Below are 22,485 nucleotides of genomic sequence, written 5' to 3' on the forward strand. Positions count from 1 at the left end.
ATCCGACTAAGAATAGCCAGGCAAGGCCTGCACCTGCCCACCGCCCCCCTCCTCTTCTCCCTCGGCCTCATGCTAAATCTCGCGGCGACGCGGGCAGGGCGGGTCCCGTACTACCCCCCTCCCGAGAGCGCGTGCTGCCCCGCCCGTAGCCGCGTCGTTACCTGAGGGCGCGGGCAAGGGAACTCAAACTGCCCGGGAAGCCCGAGCTCAGTCCTGCCCACTGGCTGAAGATATCCGGCAGACGCGGCGAGCCAGGGCCCCGATTACCCAGTAATGCAACCAGCAAAATGGCGACCACAACAAACCGGCCCCCCCCGCCCCGGACTCCGCCTCCTGCCCCCCCAATCTGTTTCCCCCTCACGTGACCCAGGGAAACACTCCGCGCCTGCGCTCAGAAGAGCTTACAGGGATCTACACGCAGGGAGCAACCAACCCCGCCCAAGCCCCGAAATACACGTTACGGCTGCGCAGGAGGCAGCTACGGTAGGAGCATGCGCTGTATGACCGGATGAGAACGCCCGCCCCCACCACCACGCAAGTTGACCGAGGGCGCATGCGCCCTGTTGATAGAGGTCGCCAAGCAATCAGGGGCAAAGGGAGATGAGTCTTTTAATAGAAAAACACACGTGTAACAGTAGCAACACAGTCTGTCTCGCGATCCTGATGGCGCTGGGCTTCAGTTCTTCACCTTGGGGGGTGGCCTGTGAGAGGAAAGAGATGAGGGGACTCAGAGCTCATCACCACTGTGGGGGACTCCTAACAAGTACTGACTGGACCCCCTGCTCACCTGTACACACCCACGACCACAGCGTGGTCTCTTTCGTATGGCTCTAGCGTCAACTGCTCCTGGGGCTTCATGTTCTCCTGCTGCATCTTTTTCACTTCAGAGGCAAACACGGCCTCTGCAGAGGCTGTGGAGTCAATGCAGTTGGCCTGCAGAAGAGAGAGGATTTGAAGTCCACAGCAAGGCTTTGGGCTGTTTTCCCTTTTTTGTGCTTCTTTAAACCAGTAGAATTTGTTTTCATTGGAGACTAGGCTTTGGGAATGTAGGGAAAGACTTCGTTAGATAAATTTTCAATTTGGTTTGGATTGGAACAGGAAGCCTTCAACAGAGCCCTATTTATCTAAAAGCCAGTGTTTAAATCTTACACTCCGGGTTTGTTTTTCTTTTTTCTACTTCCTCTTCTTTAACAATAGCAATAATGCAGCTGAGAATACTAAAACAAATGCAGCAAAGGCTGCAAAGAACAATGGTGAATCTGGATGAAGACAATGGAGAGGCCTCTGAACTTCAAAATGAAACATGTTTTAAAACGCACCTAGCACTTATCTGGTATTTATTTTACACCAGGTTCTGTTCTCAACACTCCATACATATTGAGACATTTAGTCCTTACATCAACACTAAAAGAGATAGGACTCACATTGCTATTTTGCAAGTGAAGAAACAGGCATATAGGTTAGGTAACTTGATCAAAGACACACAGCAAGATGCAATTCAAACTCAAGATACTCAGACTCAGCGATCATGCACTTAATCGCTACAGTCTATGGCCTCTTTAAATTCTAAGCGTTTTACTCTTGCAGACATTTTTCATTATGTGCTATTTGATTGGGTGGCTTACAGGGAGCTGGGAATACACTGACTGGATTGGGGGATGGAGGCCCCCTTGTTTTGACTGGCTGCTTGGCAGTTACAGATAAAGAAGATACTGCCACCCCATCTTAGGACTCCTCTAAGCCCCTCACCTTAATGGAAATCACAAAGTGTCCTCCATTACGCAGGAAGGTGTGGGCATTCAGGGCTACAATCCGCGTCTGGTCTGGCTGGGCCACGTCAGCAAAGATCACATCCACCATTGCTAGGGAGAAACAAGTAGCGGTTAAAAGCTGGATCCCCTCAGCTCGGTGCTTTGTGACCACCTGGAGGGGTGGGATGGGGAGGGTGGGAGGGAGGGAGACGCAATAGGGAAGGGATGTGGGAACAGATGTGTATGTATGACTGATTCACTTTGTTATAAAGCAGAAACTAATAAAAAAAATAAATAAATAAAAGCTGGATCCCCCAGATCTTCCCAGCTCCTCCCATGGGGCCTGCGCCCCAACACCAGCAGGTTCCTGGCAGAGTCTTCCCTGTCTCCAGTCTCACTTCCCCCCGTTGATCCCCCTCCCTCCACAGTGCCCCCAAGATGGGTCCAAAACCCACAGTCACACCATTCATTCATTCCTCTTGTAAACTGTGTTGCCACCTACTCTGTGGCCAGCCCTGGGCCGGGCGTGGGGGACAGAGAGATGAGTCAGACCCGGACCCTGCCCTCGAGACGCTCCCGGGTCTGGGGGGGAGACAGACACGTCATCAAAAAGACAAGTAAAGGTGAGCACTTACAGGCAAGAGCGTCTGCAGGATTGTCAAATGAAAACAAGTTGCAGGACAAAGGGTAAGGTATGAATGCACAGGGGAAAAAACTCACGGAAAGAAAAACCAGGGGGAATGCAAAGTAGTATTTTTAAGGCAGAGTGATTAAAAAAATAAATAAAATAAAAAACTTTAAAAAATGAAAAGATGGTGTAATGAAAACTGACTTTTTTAAAATCAGGAAAAGCAGACATCAAATTGTTCATATTGGTTACCTCTGGGGGTGGTTTATAATGCGCTCCATTTTTACACTATGCTTCTGAATTTGTTTTTAAAACAAAGTTATTTACATTCACAATGGGCCCCTCTGGGCCAGGCCGTACTCCGTTTGTGCTTTCTGGGTTATGATCTCCCCAGACGGTGCTGATGAGGACTGTCGAAGCAGGCTTTTATGCATAAGTCAGGGGTAGTGTAAAAGGTACCACGTTTTTGTTTTTGTTTTGTTTTGTTTTGCGGTACACGGGCCTCTCACTGTTGTGGCCTCTCCCGTTGCGGAGCACAGGCTCTGGACGCGCAGGCTCAGCGACCATGGCTCACGGGCCCAGCCGCTCTGCGGCATGTGGGAGCCTCCCGGCCCGGGGCACGAACCCATGTCCCCTGCATCGGCAGGCGGACTCTCAACCACTGCGCCACCAGGGAAGCCCAAAAGGTACCACGTTTTGCAGGGAGGCAGGAAGTACTGGGGTGGGGGAGATTAGGGGGAGGGGCAGGAGATTGGAGGAAAGGAGGTTGGCCCTCCAGACATCCCAGACCCTGAAGCAGGACTGCCACCTCCACAGCCTCACCTGGCTCCCCCGACCCTTTTCATTTCTGCAGACTCAAGAGGCCTGTTCATCCACTCCAATTCCATCCAAATCAGGGCTCTGGAGGCCTCTTCCAGGAAACCTGGAGTGGCCTGTCCTACCCCACCCGAGCCAACCCCAGATCCCTCACCGATGAGCATGCGGTATTTGTGCGGGTGCCGAGCATCTTCAATGACAGGAATAATGTTGGTCCTCTTCTTGGCCAAGTTAATGAGGTCACGGCCAGAACGGTGGGAGAACTCAACTGCATAGACCAGACCGTCCTAAAATAAATCAAAATCAAACAAAAACAACGATTCTAGTTCTCATGTACCGAGTGCCTATTTTGGCCCATATACTGCATGCATCTCTTCAAATCCCCAAATCAAAACCCTACCATTTAATGACTTGTTATCATTTTAGATGAATAAACTGAGGTCCAAGGGTTATTCAATCCTGCTTTGCCTGATCTGAGAGCCCAGGCCCCCAATTCAGGCTTAAAATGAGGAAGCTAGGGCACAGAGATGACATCGTAACAGCTAAGAATATTTGTAATGGGCCAGGCACTGCTCTTGGCACTCTACAGGATTTAACTCATTTATCTTCACAATGACCCTATTTTCCAGACGGGTAAACTGAGGCTCAGAGAGGGACAGTAACTTGCTAAAAGCCACTTCACTGTTAAGTGAAGTGCCAGAGCCTGGGGTTTTTAACCACTAAGTTACACAGCCTACAGCCTTGTAGCTGAGTGAGGGGTCATGAAGTGAGATGCACGGGTGCCCTCTCAACGGGGAGCCTGTCCAGCCACACAGAAACACAGGCCCAGAAACTGACATCTTCTGTTCTTTCAAGAGAAACCAGAAGACCAGATTTGGGGGGTATCCATTTTTAAAGAGGGCAACCAAATCAAACGTACTCTCAGCTCTGGGCCCCTCTATCACTGGTCACCCCGATACCCACGCCCCTTCCCTCCAGGCCGAGAACTCAGGAGTGAGGCTGAATGAGGCTTTGGAGACGATGTGGTTCAAGCCGCTCCTTTCACTCACAGGCACCGTGACCAGGAAGGGCCTGGCTCCAAGCCACACGGTGCAGAGGCCAGGGCCTCTGACTTCCAGGCTGGCAGAGGAGGTGGCCTTTCCCTCCCTCCCACCCCTTCCTGCCCCCATCTGTCTACTCACCGGGCCTACGATATCAGAGACGTGAGAGACGGTGGTGCCCGAGGCAGCCCCAAGGTACAGCACCTTGGCCCCTGGCTTGATGTGGATCTGGTCCACGCCGCCCAGGATTGCTGCCGCCAGCTTGGAACGGAAGGGGTTCCAGGCGCGGTACTCAATTTTGTCATCTCCCTCCTGGGCCGGGAGAGATGGGGACAGAAGTCAGTGCCAGGCTCTTCTGCAAGACCGCACCGCTCTTAACTCCTGGGCCCTCAAAAGGGACTGGGCGCCCAATCATCGTACAAGAAACGAACGTGGGTACACATCTGTGGCCACGGCAGAGGCAGGGCCTGCCCTCTCGTGGAGGTTCCTGACTCAGGGGCAGCGACAGGGACAATAAACAAACAAGATCATCCCGGGTAACAGCAAGGCAAGACCTATGCGTTCATTCTATAAACACTGACCGTGCCCCTGTGCTTAGGAACTGGGGAAACACAGTGAAGGGGACAAAGGCCTCGCCCTCAAGGAGTGAGGATACGCTGAACTGACTAACACACATGGCATAATAGCTAGTGACGGGGCTAAGGAGAAAAGATCAAGCCAGGAAGGAAGATCTGAAGTATGGGGAGCAGTGCGAGGGCAGGTGAAAGTGAGAAAGGGTGGCCAGGGAAGAGCCAAGGAGGAGACATGTGACGCAGACCTGAAGCTGAGGGGCCACTCAAATTATCTGGGGAAGTGCATTCCAGGCAGCAGGAAAGCCAGCAGAAAGGCGGTGAGGGCAGCTTTTGATAGACAGGGTGGTGCAAGGGGGCCTTGTGAGAGAGACAAGGTGACACCTGCCCAGAGCTGCTGGTGATGAAAAGGAACCAGCCATGCACAGCTGGGAGGACAGTGTTCCAGGCAGAGGGAACAGCAAGGTTGTCATTGTGGCTGGAAGACACCAGGTTAGGGGGACAGTGGGAGGAGACAGTGGGGAGGGGGGCGCTAGAATGTGCAGGGCCTTCCAGGCCACACCGAGGACTCGGGACTTTAACCTGAAGGCAGCGGGACATCACGGAAAGTATCTGAGGAGGGGGGTGCATGATCTGACTTATGGATTAAGATGATCCCCTGGCTGTCACGTGGAGGACGGACGGTGGGAACAGGGAGACCAGGCAGCCGGTTACACCGTCAGCTTGGGGCTCTGGTGGCTTAGCCAGGCGCCCAGGTCTCACCGAAATCGAGACTCTCTTCTCTCCATAAACCGATTCTCCAGGGACCAGATTCTTGGTGACCAGTGCATCTTCCTTTCCTCGACAAATGAAGACACCTGGGTGAGAGGATCAGAGCAGGGGTGAACACCTGGCGGGCCACACCCCACCCCTAACCCCAGGGGGCTCCCTGCCTTCCTCACTCACCCTCATGCCGATGAGGCTCGACCATCACATTCTTCCCCGACTGGTTTCCTTTTTTCCCTCCCCGACCACGACCCCGGCTGCCACCAGACTGGAACCCGCCACCTACAAGGCAGAGATGCAGTGAGAGCGAGACCCCACGATGCTTCCCTCCCCGCTCCCCAAGCCCAGGGAAAGCCCCCTCCATCACCTCTTCCTCCTCCTCCTCCTCCTCCTCCTCCTCGCCCACGGCCCCTAAAGCCTCCGCCTCGACCTCGGCCCCCGCCAAAGCCTCCACGGCCTCCGCCAAAGCCTCCACGGCCTCCGCCGCGACCGCCACGGTCACCAAAGCCACCTCGGCCACTGAAGCCGCCCCCACGGGGGCTGAAACCTGTGGTGGAAACAGAAACACCAGGCCACAATAGTGAGAGGCCCGCGTACGGCAAAAAAAAAAAAAAGAACGGTTTTCAAACTCCTACACCAAGAGTTGTTGACCTCTGGTCTCCCGCTCCCTCTGCAGTCTACTGCCCACACAGCAGCTGGTGACTGACCTTTGCAAAACAGCAAATCAGCTCTCATCATTCCCCTGCCCAAATCCCTTCAAAGGTTTTCCATCACATTCTAAATGAAATCAAAATTCCTTTCTCTGCCTTCCAAAGCTAGAAATCGGTGGGTCTCATCCTTGCCCAGTGCTGTTGCTTAGATTCTCATGTTGTGGCCTCTCCCGTTGCGGAGCACAGGCTCCGGACGCTCAGGCTCAGCGGCCATGGCTCACGGGCCCAGCCGCTCCGCGGCATGTGGGATCCTCCCGGACCAGGGTCCGAACCCGTGTCCCCTGCATCGGCAGGCGGACTCTCAACCACTGCGCCACCAGGGAAGCCCCATGGGGCGTTTTTAAAGTTCCCCAGGTGACTCTAATGTGCAGCCCAAACAGAATCACCACCATTGGGCTTGGCTTTTGCCCACTTTTCTGACCTTATTCTCTCTATGTTGGGTCCCGTGCTCTTCCTCCCCAAGAACAAACTTCGCTTTCCAGCTTCTAAACCTTGAGCATCTCCTGTTCCCACTGCCTGGGTCCAGAGGACATTGCTTGACCCACCCACCCCACTGCACTCAGGTCTCTGACCGAATATTCCTTCCTCAGAAGGGCCTTCTCTGGCTACCTGATCTTTACTCTGCTTGCTTTTTCTTCCTATCAGTTATCATACATGGCATCTTAAAGATTATTACTGCCTGCCTCTCCCACTAGAATCAAGCTCCAAATGGACAGAGATGTTTGTTTTGGACATCACTGCATCCTGCATAACACCTGGCACAAGTATGGGCTCAACAGATAGTAAATGGGCTGATAACTCTTAAACCCCTGGGTTCTGTCTCAGGAAGAAAACACCCTCTCTGTTCATTCAGGAAGCAGGTGATCAGATGGTGACCAGAGCTCCGGTCCCTCCCTCAGGCAGCTCATGTATTGACTACAGGGAGACGGCCATGTCATTCACGACCCTAGAGAGTAGGGAAGGCCTGTGGGTATCCTGAGAAGTTCACCTGTAAGAAGCAGATACGGAAATAACACAGTGTCCACCTCGCAGAGTTGTAAAGATTAAATGACAATACACCCAGAGCACTTAGTATGCTACCTCGCACACAGTTTGAATATATTATTCAAACTCAGGAGAATGAATCCCTCCTCCTTCCTACTTAGGGGAGAAACCACTAGGCCTAAGAGACCCTCAACACAGGCCTGATAGAACAGAGACCCAGAAAGTGTGGGCACGGCATGGGGCACAGTGGGCATGATACTCAAAACATATCTCAATCCATTTCAGGTCCTGGGGTTCTTAGAAAAATGTACTGAAAGTACCCACTCCTCAGAAAAACGCACATTCACATACCTTTTTCTATAAGTTTTGGCTGGAGGGTCCACAGACCCCCTCCCCCACCCCAGTGTAAAACTGCTCTCCTGCCACAGCCTCCCCCATCTCAAAACCGGAAACTCTACCCCTCCAGTTACACACGTCAAAACCCTTCATTGTCCTTGACCCCTCTCTCTCACACCCACATACAAGCCGTTGGCTCTATCTTCAAAATATATTCCCCGACAATTTGTCAGCCAGGTCCATTGCTACCACCCTGGTCCAAGCCACATCATCTCCTAGTAGATGACAGCAACAAACTTCCCACTGATGTGTCTACTTTCACTCTTGTTCCCCTAAAGTCTTTTGCACACAGAAGCAAGAAGGATCCTTTTAAAGGTCTCAGTCAAGTCTGACTGACATCAGGTCCCCGCTCAAAATCTCCCAAAGGCTTCCTCTCTCAACCAGACTAAAATCCTCGCTAAAGAGCTGACTCCGGACAACTTCTACAGCTTCTTATCCTAACACAGTGAGGGAAGGGTTGGGAAGGCGTATCCTCCATTCCTGGGACAATCAGAGCACAGGATGCCTGCAGGCTTGCCAGGGTCTCAGTGGGAGGCACACTGCCTGGCACTTCCTATTCCACCAGTAGATCCGTAAACACTGAAGAGAAAGGAAACTTGGGAGGGTGCATGGACCCACAATTCTGCCCGCCCCCAGATGACCCCATCTCTCCACAGGCTGAAGGTGGGGGGGAAGGAAGGAAAAAAGAAAACCTGTACTAGGAAACAGACCCTTTCAGTCATGGCAGAAGATTTCCCCAATTCCAGGGGAGCAAGTTGTGGGGAGGGGAGAGGGGCTCGGCCTGATTCAGGAAGAGCTGAGACACCAGGGAGAAGGACCCTAATTTTGCTCCCCTTGAGAAGAAAGATAAAGCTAACAATTAGAGAAAATACTATTATATGTCAAGCACCGTGCTATATGAGACATAACTGCAAACTGTAACATTGTGTAAGTTTAAAGGGCACAACATGTTGATCTGATACACATATATTGCAAAATGATTACCACCATGTGCTATTTTTTAACATGCTCTCACTAAATTAGAACTGGGTGCCATTTTATTGATGAGATAACTGAGGCTCAGAGAGGTAAAGCCACTTGCCCAAGGTCACACAGTAAGTTAAGCATAGTTAGGACTGAAACTTTGAACTGAGGCCCTTCTGCTGTCAAAGCCAGGACCCTCATCATTCCACTAGGAGGGAGGTTTGGAGGGTTCATCAAAATCTCGAGTAAAATCGGAATGAATAAAACCACTCACGCCCTGTGATTACCTCCCTTGCCCACCCCACGATAATCCTACACTGGGCGTGTGAAGTTTCACCTCACCTCTCACCGCGAGTTGAGAATCACTAGGCCCAGGAGCTCCACTCCATTCTCAGGGACCCGCCCCCCTCCGGAGAGTAGAGAGCGGGAAAGTGGGCCAGGGAGGGCAAGCCGGGAATACTCATCTATGCCGGCCCTCTCTGAGAAGCTAGGTTTGGAGCCAAGGGTACTGTTGTTGCGGCAGCGACTGGGGAGCATATGGGGTCCTAGAAGACCCAGCCCCCGCACCCAAGACCGGGGGCTCTCCGCCTCCCAATCAGGACAAATTCCCAAATCCCACGCCCAGAGATCCAAGACCCCAGATGCCTGGATCTAGATTCTGGTTCAGTACCCTCGACTGCCGCCCGCGGCCCAATATCCAAGACCCCTAATGACTGCCTCAATGAAACGAATCCCAGTTCAGGACACCCCCAATTCTACGCCCAAGACTCTCTACTAACGACCGTGACCTCTGAGAAGTCAATCACAAACCTCTACACCAGGAACCCGAACCCCAGGCTCAGGTTCGATCACAGGGCGGAACTAAGCCCTCCCATCCCCGCAAGAGACCGGAACAAGACCCCTTCCTCACAAGAGACCGGATCCGGGGCTCAGAATCCTTGCCCCCCGGCCAGGACCCCGCCCCTCCGTTCCGGCCTGGCACCCCGATCCCCGTCGGATCCCAGTCCTGAGCTCCGACCCCAACCCCGGCCTCCACCTGGCTTCATAGCGAGCGTGGAGCTGCACGGCTCAGTAATCTGCTGCTTCCCCGGATCCACGCGTCTGAGGCTTCCGCACGTGGAAAGGAGCGCACGCGCGCGGCGACGTACACTGCGTGATGCAACCACGCAGCCCCGCCCCTCGGAGCCTCAGCCCCGCCCGGAGCCTGGTGTGCGCGCTGTGGGCGGAGATTTCTGAGCCTCTCAGGGCACCGCCCCCTCGACCTTCCTTGATGCTGCCTTGACCTGTGCACCGTTCGCTGTCCTAAATACGCTCCCCACTTCCCTTTTACTGGTGCGATCACCCCAGTAATCAGGGCTTATCCCCAAACTTTCGCACGGGCTATGCCCTCTGCTTCTCTTCTCTATTCCTAGTTAGCTGCCTAAGATTCCCTCTACACTCAAAAGCCTTCCCTGATCCATTTCCATCCCCAAGAACAAGGGCCGACTCTGGACTCCCATTCATGCATTGGAAAAGCATTTGTTGTGCGCCTGAATGTACCAGACACTGTTCTAGGCCCTGGGAATACAGTAGGGAACAAGACACACAAATCCTGGAGCTCATCTTCCAGTGGGGGAAACAGACACCAGACAAGTTATTAAAAGCACGCTGAATGATAGACGGCGATAAGTGCTTTGGAGAAAATAACAAGCAGGGAAGGGGGATAGGGACTGGTACTGGGATGGGGGGTGTGGGGTGTGTATGTGTGTGAAACTGCTTACGAGGTGGTCAAGGAACGCATCCAGTGAATTTCTTAAAAATTAATTAATTAATTTTTGGCTGCATTGGGTCTTGGTTCCTGTGCGCAGGCTTTCTCTAGTTGCAGTGAGCGGGGGCTACTCGTTGCGGTGGCCTCTCTTGCTGCGAAGCACGGGCTCTAGGCACGCGGGCTTCAGGAGTTGTGGCACGTGGGCTCAGTAGTTGTGGCTCATGGGCTCAGTAGTTGTGGCACACGGGCTTAGTTGCTCTGCGGCATGTGGGATCTTCCCGGACCAGGGCTCGAACCCGTGTCCCCTGCATTGGCAGGTGGATTCTCAACCACTGTGCCACCAGGGAAGCCCCATCTGGTAAGGAGTGAGGCATGCTCCTATCTGGAGGAAGAAAGTTCTAGGCAGCTAGGATTTTAGGTGCAAAGGCCCTGAGGCAGGAAAAGTAAGGAGGGTTGCAGAAACACTGAGGAATGTGGTCGAGACAGAGTGAGGAGGGGAGAGTGGGAAGAGATGAGGGCAGGGAGGTTAACAAGGCAAATTATGTGGGGCCTTGGGGTGAGAACTTTGGCTTTTACTCTGAATGAGATGGAGGGTCCTGAACAGAGAAGGGATATGATCTGACTTGGGTCACTCTGGCTGCATATGGGAAACAGAGTGAGGGAGCGGGGTGGGAGCAAGAAGACCAAGGAGGGGCCTGCTGCAGTGGATCAGGTAGGAGACAGGATGGACCAGATCAGGATGCAGGCAGAGGAAGGAGGGAGGAGGGAGAAGATTCTGTGTAAATATTGAGAATTTTTTGGTAATTTTATAATTTGAATATTCATCCTCATATTCATTCCACAAAGCAAAACACGTGCTACTAAGAGAAGTTACTAACAACCTCCAGGAGAATCCACTGGTCTGGTCTGTTCATTGTTGTATCACTTTGTACCCAGAACAGGGCCTGACACAGAGTGGGTGCTCAGTAAATGTTTGTTGAAGGAACGAATGAACCTATGCTATCTTGAGTTCTCTGTGAAGGGTCTCAGAAACATTCCTGAAAATTTGTTTACATATTAAGATGGAAAATCTGCTGAGCCTATGCTGGATTTCCAGGAGCTATGTAATAATTCAAATGGCTCCAATTCAGGGTGATGTTTTCTACTACTGATGGATTTTACTGTTCGCCTTCCAATTAAAAATGTCTTTTTTTCTAAAGGATGAAAATCCTCAGCGTACAGTGCAGACTGTATTCTAGAATCCTGGCACCATCTCCTGGGTCTGAGGTATTTCACCTGCCAACTTGCAATATGAAATGGCCACTACCAGTGAGTAATTAGGGGGTGCCTTCTGGTTTTGTGCTGGGGGCACAATGGTGACTGAAAGAGTCCAGGCTTCCTGGAGCTTCCAGTCCCCTGGTCCTCAGACAGTGGCAGCCCAGAGGGGTCAGGGCCAGAATGGGGGAAGTACAGGCAGAATGGTCAGGGCTGGGATGGAGGAAGCACTGAGGGCTTTATCGGATGTCCCCCATGTCCTCTGAACCTTCCTTTTACCTTGCTGCTCTGACCACAACCTAGTTCTCCCATGAAGACATGCCTTTCCACGCAGCCCTTCTAAGCAGAGGCTGTTTTCTCTTCCTCAGCCTTCATGCCCCCTGGGCCTGTGGATAGCATAAGCTCCTCCGTGCTGCTTCTAAACCATTCTCTGCCTCTTCTCTAAGCCCCTAACTGAAGTTTATACACAGCACCTGCTCCCATTCTTGTAACCAGCTTTATCAACTCCCAAGTCACTGCACCTCATTGCATCTTTTTAGCTCCAGGCTCACTGCCACACAAGCTGCTCCTCTCATAATTCTTGGTGATTTCCAAATTCAGGTAGATGAACCTTTGACCCTTCTGGCCTCTCGATGCCTTGACTTCCTCTTCTCTAGCGATCTCGTCCTCCACCCTTAGACTTTGTGCTGGGGACACAATGGTGACTGTGGCAGCCCCGAGATCCCAGGCCAGTGGGGGAGAAAGGCCCACCCCCATACAGTGGCAACCCCCAAACCACAGCCCCTGCAGAGTCTCAGTTCCATGCATCTCACTGTCTGCCCATCACCTCCTGTCTTTCCAGCTCACTCCCTCTAAACCTATTGCTCCGAGGATCCTTCACCCCCGCAAGCTGACCTCCTTTTCCCCGCCCCTCAGCCCCTTGGGACCACAGTACTCACCACCCAGCCCGATTCCTCATCCAGTGTTCTCTCCTTTGCTCACACCCTCAAACTTCTAACTTTATCTTTTGCACCCAATTGAGTCCACTCTCCACCTCCTCCGCACCTGCTCACTGGAAGCTGAATATGGATGGAGAAAAACCCACACCCACTCTGGCTGGTCTCACTTCGGATTCACGACCACAAACCCAAGTGGGCCCTAATGCGGCCCAGCCATCCTATCACATGTCCCTAATTAATTCATTCTCTCGTTTCCTTTTTTTCCTTAATAGTATGGGAAATGTGCTCATTTTAAAATGCCTGATTAAGGCATAATTTACATACCATAAAATCCACCTATTTTAAGTGTATATAGGTCCACACATTTTAGTAAATGTATACAGTTGTGCGCCCATCACCGCAATCCAGTTTCAGAACAGATCCATCATTCCATTTCACACAAATAAAACCATACAATATGTAGCCTTCTGCGTCTGGCTTTTGTCACTTAGCATCATGTCCCAAATGGTTGCATGTATCAGTAGTTGGTTCCTTTTCATTGCTGAGGATTCATCGTATGGCTATACCACATTTTGTTTGTCTGTTCACCTGTCGAGCATTCGAGATGTTTCCAGTGTGAAGGTTATTAATGCTGCTATAACCATTCACTTACAAGTACTGGTGTGGACAAATGCTTTCATTTTTCTTGAGAAGAGTCCCAGGAGTCAAATGGCTCAGTCAGGAGATCAGAGTATGTTTACCTTTTTAAGAAACTGACACACTGTTTCCCAAAGCAGTTGGACTCATTTTCTTGAAGGATTATCTTACGCTCTCTCTTCTCATCAGACCTCAAGACTTACTCTTAGCTGATGACCTTGCTTCCCACTTGAATGAGAACATACAAGCAATCATAAGAGAACTGCAGTATCCTCCTATCCCCGTATCTACCAGGCAACGGCACCTGTTACCTCCTATGCCATAAAAGAAAACTGTTTTTGTGCTCATACACTTCACTTCTGACACCCAATGTATCTCCACACCAAGCAATTCTCCAGTGTTCTGCAGACTCCACCTGCTGACCTATAATTTAATTCAGTTCGGACACTAACTACCCAGAGTCGCATCAGACCCCACAGGTTAAGGACGGAAAGGAACAGAGGAAATCACTTTAAGTGAGGTGGTTGTGGAAGCCCTCTCTAAGGTAGCAACATGTAAGTGGACATTTGAAGGATGAGAAGCATCTAGTCATGTGATGACAGCTTTTCGCAAAGGAATGAAGCGAAAAATTTTGGCAGTTTCAATACCCTGAAAGATCAGGTTCCCAAATCGTAGTTAGCAGGAAGGACAGTGATAGATGAGTCAGAAGAGGTTAACAGGGGCCTTGTAGGACAAGGTGAAGGAATTTGATTTTATGACAAGATAAATTTATAGCCAGTGGTCCTATTTATATGTCAAGAAGAGTCATCTAGTGGCTGTGAGGATGAATTACAGGCAGGGAAGAGCAGATGGTAGGCTACTGTTGACAGGCGTGAGGATGGTGGTGACAGCGGGCACAACAAGAAAGACAGATTTCAGGTGCGTTTTGATACCATCCAGAAAGATTTGTTGATGAACTGAATAGATGGCAAAGGGGAGGGAAGAAGCAAGAACAATTCCCCATTTTCTGGTTGCTAGACTGAGAATTGGTGGTGCTATTCACTGAGGTGGGGAAGACCACTACAGGCAGGGCACGAGACAGGTTTCAAAGGGAAGAGAGACTTCAATTTTTGACTTGTAGTTTGGATGAACACATTAAATCCTTGCTCCAACTCTGAGAGGTAGGTACTGTCCTTAGCTCTACTTTATTATTTTTAAAAAATATTTATTTATTTGGCTGCACTGGGTCTTAGTTGTGGCATGCAGGATCTTTAGTTGCAGCATGCAGAATCTTTAATTGCAGCATGCAGGCTCTTAGTTGTGGCATGTGGGATCTAGTTCCCCGGCCAGGGATCGAACTCGGGCCCACTGCTTTGGGAGTGCAGAGTCTTAACCACTGGACCAGCAGGGGAAGTCCCATCCTTAGTTCTACTTTATATATATATATATTTTTTGCGGTACGCGGGGCTCTCACTGTTGTGGCCTCTCCCATTGCAGAGCACAGGCTTCGGACACGCAGGCTCAGCGACCATGGCTCACGGGCCTAGCCGCTCCGCGGCATGTGGGATCTTCCCGGACCGGGGCAAGAACCCATATCCCCTGCATCGGCAGGCGGACTCTCAACCACTGCGCCACCAGGGAAGCCCTTTAGCTCTACTTTAAATATGATGCCTTTGGCTGAATGTTTGTGTCCCCTCAAAATTCATGCGTCGGAACCTATCTCCAATGTGATAATATTTGGAGGTGGGGACTTTGGGAAGTGATAGGTCGTAAGGGTGGAGCCTTCATGAATGAGATTAGTGCCTTTATTAAAGAGGCCCAGAGAATACCCTTGTCCTTCCACCAAGGGCGCATGAGATAGCCACCTATGAGCCAGAAAGCAGGCTCTTACCAGACACCGAATCTGCTGGTGCCTTGATATCGGACTTCCCAGCCTCCAGAACTTCTGTTGTTTATAAGCCACCCATTTTATGGTATTTTGTTACAGCAACCTGAGTGGACTAAAACATATGAGGAAACCGAATGACAGAGACATTAACGTGCCAGGGTTATAAATGATAAAGTCAGAATCTATTGATCTTTCTTTTCATTTTCTACTTCTTCCCTCCAATTATTCATCTTCTCATCCATCCATTTTTCTAATCCTCCATTTCTCCATTTTCCCATTTCCCCACCCATCTTATTCCCAATCTACCCATCTATCTCCATCCATCCATCCCCTCACCTGCCAGAAAATATTCATCATGTGCCAGATTCCCCAGGCATCTGACACCTGCTGTGCAGGAAGGAAAGTCAGGGATGAGAAGACATAAGACAGGCACATTGGTATGCAGCTTAGCTTAAGATATTTATTCAACGCTTTCACTGTTGGCCTCAGTGGCTCAGCAAAGGGGTAGAGTGGATGAGGGACATACAGTGACAGAGTGCATCCTTCAGTTATTGCAACCTCCAGGGGGTTCGGGTCCTGAAGTCCTCATTCCCGGTGGATGACTGATTGGTCCTGACTGCAAGAGACAGACACTTAGCACTTTTTGTAGACTGAGCACCCACCCCGACTGCCCCTTTCCCATGAGGACCCAGGTGCCCCTGCTCCAAGCCTGGCTTCCAAGCTACATTCCTCACCATGGGGAGAAGTCCTGTGCTCTCCAGTTCTCCAACGTTGTCTCCTGGGAGTCATGCCCATCGTTGGTCTGGTCTACATCAAAGTTTCCGCAGGCCCCACACAGCATCCCAGCATGGTCATCGCTGACCACCACAGCCAGCTGCCCGTCAGTGCCAAGCTGCACCCGAACCCCTGCCTTCTGCTGGACTAGCACAGAGCCATCAGGATTCCGACTCACGGACACAGATGTTAACACCTCAGCTGGGAGATCTACTTGGCGACCATTCACCTGGTGGTCGGGGGAGGGTGGGTGAAACACAGAGGTGAGGCTGGAACCACAGGAGAGCTGGGGTGTTATTAGGATGGAAAGCCCAAGGAAGACAAGAAGTTCAAGGAGTGAAAGCAGAGAGGCAGATTCTGAAAGAGATGAAGACCTGGATGAATGGACCACATGGAGAGATGGAAACCTAAGGTAGCTGGAGATGTGGATGGATGGATAGAAGGACAGAGAGTGGATGGATGAACAGATGGATCAATGCATAAGCAGGCGTGCACACAACATTCCAAGGGCGGCCGGGGTTGGGGGGAAGCACTTGTATCAGATAGATAAACAAACAATCAGTCAAACCCCAGCATCATCCTGTCTGATTCTAGTTTTCTAAAGAAAGGAACACTTGAGCATGTCCTGTAAGTTACTGATTCTGTAACAAGGCAACTTCATCCCTTATTTTTTCAATGCTGATGTCTGAAGACAAGTAATGACCTAGCAAGTATAATAATCATGTGAGAAAATGACTATTTCTCCATCACTGGCTGTGGACTCAGTAACCTTGGTAACCTTGTGAATTTTTCCCTTTAAATAACTGTGTCTGTTGGTTTTTTTAAAAAAATAAATTTATCTATCTATCTATTTATTTACTTATGGCTGCGTTGGGTCTTCACTGCTGCGCGCGGGCTTTCTCTAGTTGTGGCGAGTGTGGGCTACTCTTCGTTGTGGTGCGTGGGCTTCTCATCGCGGTGGCTTCTCTTGTTGCGGAGCACAGGCTCTAGGTGCATGGGCTTCAGTAGTTGTGGAGCGCGAGCTCAGTAGTTGTGGCTTGCGGGCTCTAGAGCGCAGGGTCAGTAGTTGTGGCATACGGGCTTAGTTGCTCTGCGGCCTGTGGGATCTTTCCGGACCAGGGCTTGAACCTGTGTCCCCTGTATCGGCAGGCGGATTCTCAACCACTGTGCCACCAGGGAAGTCCCGTTGTCTGTTTTCTTCGATGAGTTAACCCTTCTAAAGTTAGATTCCCTAGCAAGCCTTGTTTCAAAGAAAAGTTCTTTTTTTCTAAATGCTTTTTAATGTGACTCTTCCTCTGCCAGATAATTGGAGAGCTGGGTAGATAGACTGGAAAGATAGGGAGATAGGTCTGAAAAGATGGATGGATGGGTGGGTGAATAAATGGATGGGTGGAAGGAAGGAATGGAGGGAGGGGCGGGGGGAGGAAGAGAGGGAAAAAGGAAAGAGAGGTGGAAGGAGGAGAGAAGACGGAGGGATGGATGCAGTGAAGGATAGTTGGAGAGACGGATGGAAAATTTCACCTGGCTGCAAGCTTCGACGATATAAGAACTGGGTCTGAGTTATCTGTGTTACCCAGCACGTGGCCTGGTGCGGAGGAAACAGGGATGAATGTATTCACAAAACCAAACTTTTCCTGGGTACCCTCTTGGTGCCAGGCCCTGATCTGGGTACTGGTGACAAAGTGATGATCAAGATGAACAGGATCCCTGCCCATCTGAGGATTATATTCTAGTAATGTAGAGAGGCAACAAACACAAAGAAATAATGGATAACCTCAGGTAGTGATAAGCACTTGAAGGAAATAAAACAGAGTAACAGCACTGAGACTGGGATGGAGTGAGAGCTTCCATAGGTAGTTGGGAAAGGCCTCTCGGTAGAAGCAATGCCAGAACTGAGGTCCGAAGGATGAGAAGGAGCCAACTCTTAGAAAATTTGCATTGCAGCAGTGGGAACAGCGAATGCAAAGGTCCCGAGGTGGGAACAAGCTTGCTCTACTGTATGAATAGAATAAAGGCCAGCTTGGCCTATTATCAGCACAGCCAATGAGGGAAGGAGTTGTAGGAAATGAGGTTGGTGAGGCTGGCAGCAGTCCGATCACACAAGGCCATGGAAGGGAGGTGGCTTGAGTTTGGAATGTTGTTCTGGGAAGTCACTGTAGAGTTTTAAGCAGCAGAATGCCCTGATCTGATTCACATTTTTAGAACATCTGCTGTGTAGAGAATCGCTTCTTGATAAAGGAGCAAGGGAAGGTCAAGAGTAGGGGTCTGTTCACCTGAATTATGGATCAAGCAGAGGGCCAGAGAAAAAGAGTGACTGGTCCAGATTACACTGACAAGAGAACTCAAGCTTCCCTGCTTTCAGCAGGGCTGAGTCTTGGACCATCTCGATGCCTTGGTGGAGGGATGTAGACAGACCATTCATTGGGGGAGGAGTGTGTGGAGCATTGGCTTTATCGCCCCACTAGACCCAGAAGACACCAGTGGATGTCTCTGCAATCAATGAACAGGTCATGGAAACAGAGACATGGGAACTTTAGGGCAGCCTGACATCTGTGTTTGGGTCTTAGGCTCTATTACTTGGGCCACGGCTGATTAGACTCCGAGTCAGCATCAGCCCTCAGTTCGGCCAGATTCTCTCTCTAGAAATTTGGAATTGGGGTGGCGAGAACTGTGGGGTTTGGCAAATGCAGGGCAGTGGTAAGTCAACAGAAGTCAAGGGGCAGAAGGGAGAACCCACTGGGGCTGGAATGGACTCATGAGGCAAACAATGACAGGCCTGAGGGGGCCCTAAGAGCAAGCTGAAAGACGGCTGAGGGAAGGGTCGAGTGGCCTGGAATTGATAGAGTCCAAAGGATGTTCCCACTGAGCACTGCACCTGGAGTCCATCTTGGTCCCTTATATCCACACAGTCACCACCACACTCCATTCCCATCAAAGTGGTTCAGAGCCTGGGTGCCGGTGGGTTCAAAGCCTGGATCTCCCGGGTACGCTCTGAGTGACTTGGGTAAATGATGTCACCTTTTGGGGCCCTAGTTTCCCCTCTGTGTAAAATGGGGATAATAATAGTCCCTGTCTCATGAGTATGTTGTGGGGAGTCACAGAGAATGAAGCTGATTTGGTGGACAGCAAGTCTAAAACACAGAGGTACAAGTCCCGATGACACTGCCCGGCACCTGGATCCAGCCACTCCTGAGGCTCTGTCCCTGGATTTTCTAGTTATGTGGGCCAATCCATTCATTTTTACTCAAGGCACTCTGAATTTGGTTTTCTGTCACTTGCAAACAACAGAGTCTGGATTAACACTAAAATCAAAACTAGTGAGTTACTTGAATGTGTTTTTGCTCTTCAAGAGCTCAGCCAGAATAGAGGGACTAAGTCTGAAGTACTGACACAAACAGAAATCCAGAGAAACAAACTGCAGAGATCTGTAAAGAAAACAGACAGCAAGACAGATGGGCTGCCAGGAATGTAGGGACACTGCAACAGGAAGAACAAAGCCTGGGGTAGACATGCCCCCTGTGTCCAGGCTTACCCACACGCCCTTGTTTCGGGTCACAGTCACCAGTCCATCCTGGAAGAAGATGTGAACCGGGCCCAGAACTTCAGCTTTGCCATTGCAGGGCCAGACATCAGCGACCACACGGTACCACGGGACGGTCTCCTGTAGTCCTGGGCAGCGGAAAGAGAGCTCGTAGATGCCGGGGGAGCTGACGGCACTGCGGGCCCCATCGAAGGTGGTGAGGTTGGCATCCACAGAGAGGGAACAGTGGCCACGGGAGACCCAGCAGTCCCGGACCCCAGCCTGGACCTCGCATACGTGGCCTGGCGGACAGCTGGCCGCCTGGCACGTCAGGCCGGTGCTTGAGGAGCAGGAACAGCGCTCGCTGCAGTCTGAGGTCAGCAGGGAGGAGTTCACCTGTGCACAGAGAGGGGCCAGGTTATAGTGGTGTGGTGGACTGCAAAAACAGACACAACCCTTCCACCCTCTGGATCCATGCAGAGTGACTTTGCAGTAGCTCCCATTAAGAAATGGAGTTTATTTCCCCTTCCTCACAAATCTGGGCTGGCCTTAAGACTATGCCTTGGTTATTACAATGCAGCAGAAGCAACGCTGTGCCAGGTTCAAGCCTGGACCTCAAGAGACCTTACAGGTTTCCTCTCTTTCTCGGAACCCTTCCCAGACACCACAGGCTAGCCTGCCTGAGTATGAGAGACCCCGTGGAAGAGAGACAGCCAGCCCTCAGCTGACCCACTGGGGGACCACAGATGTATGAGTGAGCCCAGGGGATGGCAGAAGAACTGCCCTGCTGATCCCAGCCCAAACTGCAGAGCTGCAGAATTGTGAACTAAACAAACCATTGTTTTAAGCCACTATGTTTTGGGGGTGGTTTGCAACCCAGCAAAAGCTAACTGATACAGGTAGGAGTGGGCACTGGAGATATTCCAGAGTCCTGGCACCCCCAGCCTAGAACAGAGGGCTCTGGAAACCCAATTCCAGGAAATGGACTTTCTCCTGGTTTTCTCCTGTCTGACTGGCTGTTCTTTCTTCACTGCATTTTCAAGTTCCTCCTCACCTCCCAAATCCTGAACACTATCCTGCCCAGGGCTTAGTCCTCAGACCTATTCTTTCTCTACCTACCATTTACTACCTGGTGATCTCACCAAATCTCATGAAGACTAAAAGCAGTGTCTGATCCTCAGCTGTACCCTGGCCCAGGGTGTGGGTCAGGTGGGGGTAATTGTTATAGAGACCATTATTGGGCCAACAGGTGAAATTCAAATAAAACCTTTATGTTAGATAACAGCATCAAGTCAGTATTAATTTTCTGACTTTGAATTGTATTGTGGTCAGATCAAATGAGTTTTTTATTCTTAAGAAATCCTTGCAAAAGTATTTAGGGGTAAAGGGGTACTATGCATCATACTCTCACATGGTGCAGAAAAAGCAGTATGTGTGTATGCATACAAATATATATATATATATATATATATAGAGAGAGAGAGAGAGAGAGAGAGAGAGAGAGAGGATGATAAAGTGGCAAAAATGGTCAACATTCGAAGTACTTGAGTAAAGGGTAGGCAGGAGTTCTTTGTACTATTCTTGCAATTTTTCTTAAATTCGAATTATTTAAAAATAAAAGTTTGAGGGCTTCCCTGGTGGCGCAGTGGTTGAGAGTCCGCCTGCCGATGCAGGAGACACGGGTTCGTGCCCCGGTCCGGGAAGATCTCACATGCCGCAGAGCGGCTAGGCCCGTGAGCCATGGCCGCTGAGCCTGCGCGTCCGGAGCCTGTGCTCCGCAGCGGGAGAGGCCACAGCAGTGAGAGACCCGCGTACCGCAAAATAAATAAATAAATAAATAAATAAATAAATAAATAAATAAAAGTTTGAGAACTTTAAACAAAATGAATACATTTGATTTTAAAAAATTACCATCTCTATACTGATGCCTCTCCCACATTTGTGTCTCCAGACCAGACCTCTCCCCTGAATATCAGACCCACAAATCCAAGAAAACTTCTAGCACAGGCAGAGTGGTCAAGGCTGGCATGGGGAAGCACAGGGGTCTGTGGGAGTCCAGAGGAGGAGCCTAACCCAGCCTAGGGGATCAGAGAGGGCTTCCTGTAAGCAGTGAGGCCTGAAGGAAGGAGTAGGAGTAGTTTGGCATCTTCTTCCGTAGAAGTCCTGCACTTCTAGACACTCTAGCCTACCTTTCTGCCGTTAATAAAACTGGGAGGAACGGGGAAGGGATGTGGTAATCCATCTGTCCTTTATTTGATAAATATGCTTTTGAAGAAGCAGGACAGCCTAGTAGTTCAGAAGGTGAGCCCAGGCTGCTGGGGTGTGCATCTCAGACTCCCCACTTGCTAATGGGTAGCCTTGGGCTGACTTCTCTCTGTCATCCATAAAATGGGGAAAATAACAATAGTACGTGTCTCGTAGAATTGCTGTGACTATCAAATGACGTCTGTAACAAACTTGGTGCATAGTAAGAACTCAAAAAATATCAATCACAAAAGTAAATCAACTATTAACTTTCGATTCCCATTATTAAATGACTGTAGCTGTGCTGCTATAAATTACTATTATTTTTACTGAGTGTGATGAACATGGAGGGTGAGGCCCAGTGCTCCGTGGGTGCCTTTCAAGCACAATCACCCCCGCTTCCTCAGACACCTATGGTGCAAGGATGATGATTAACCTCATTTTACAGATGGAGAAAATGAGGCTCAGGAAGGAGACTGTAGTAGGCCTGATAATGGCTACCCCAAAGACATCAGGTCCTAGACCCAGTAAATGTTACCTTATATGGAAAAAGGGTGTTTGCAGTTGTGATTAAGAATCTTGAGATGTTGAAATTATCCTGGGTGGGCCTTAAATACAATCAAGTGTATCCTTATAAGAAGGAGCCAGAGCGAAATTTTATGACACGTATAGAAGAGGAGGGGAAATGCGACATGGAAGCAGAAATTGGAGTGACGTGGCCATAAGCCAAGGAATGCCTGCAGCCACCAAACGATGGGAGAGGCAAGGAACAGGTTTTCCCCTAGAGCCTCTGGAGGGAGTGCCGCCCTGCTGACATCTTGCCCCAGTTATCCTGATTTCTGTCTTCTGGTCTCCAGAACTGTGAGAGAATAAATTTCTCTTG

At 50.4% G+C, this 22,485-nt stretch overlaps 2 protein-coding genes across 2 annotated transcripts in view; both read right to left on the minus strand.

Moving 5' to 3' along the window:
- Window positions 1-592: 592 nt before the first annotated feature.
- FBL (fibrillarin) lies at window positions 593-9,683 on the minus strand. The gene is given in 9 exon segments (XM_079723364.1): window positions 593-701; window positions 788-933; window positions 1,750-1,862; window positions 3,350-3,482; window positions 4,377-4,547; window positions 5,567-5,661; window positions 5,750-5,877; window positions 5,879-6,116; window positions 9,659-9,683. Coding segments are annotated over 9 exon segments (1,059 nt in total). The 5' UTR covers window positions 9,669-9,683; the 3' UTR covers window positions 593-676.
- A 5,838-nt stretch (window positions 9,684-15,521) lies between these two features.
- Window positions 15,522-22,485, minus strand: part of FCGBP (Fc gamma binding protein) — a gene marked incomplete at its 5' end in the record, with an annotated part of 39,517 nt that continues 32,553 nt past the window's right edge. Inside the window, 3 exons of the mRNA XM_079723440.1 lie at window positions 15,522-15,680; window positions 15,799-16,067; window positions 19,371-19,754. Of these exons, the coding sequence (XP_079579566.1) occupies window positions 15,650-15,680; window positions 15,799-16,067; window positions 19,371-19,754 (684 nt within the window). The 3' untranslated portion in view covers window positions 15,522-15,649. The remainder of the gene's footprint in view (window positions 15,681-15,798; window positions 16,068-19,370; window positions 19,755-22,485) is intronic.

Source organism: Hyperoodon ampullatus (assembly GCF_949752795.1).
Source record: "Hyperoodon ampullatus genome assembly, chromosome: 18".
Taxonomy (NCBI): Eukaryota; Metazoa; Chordata; class Mammalia; order Artiodactyla; family Ziphiidae; genus Hyperoodon; species Hyperoodon ampullatus.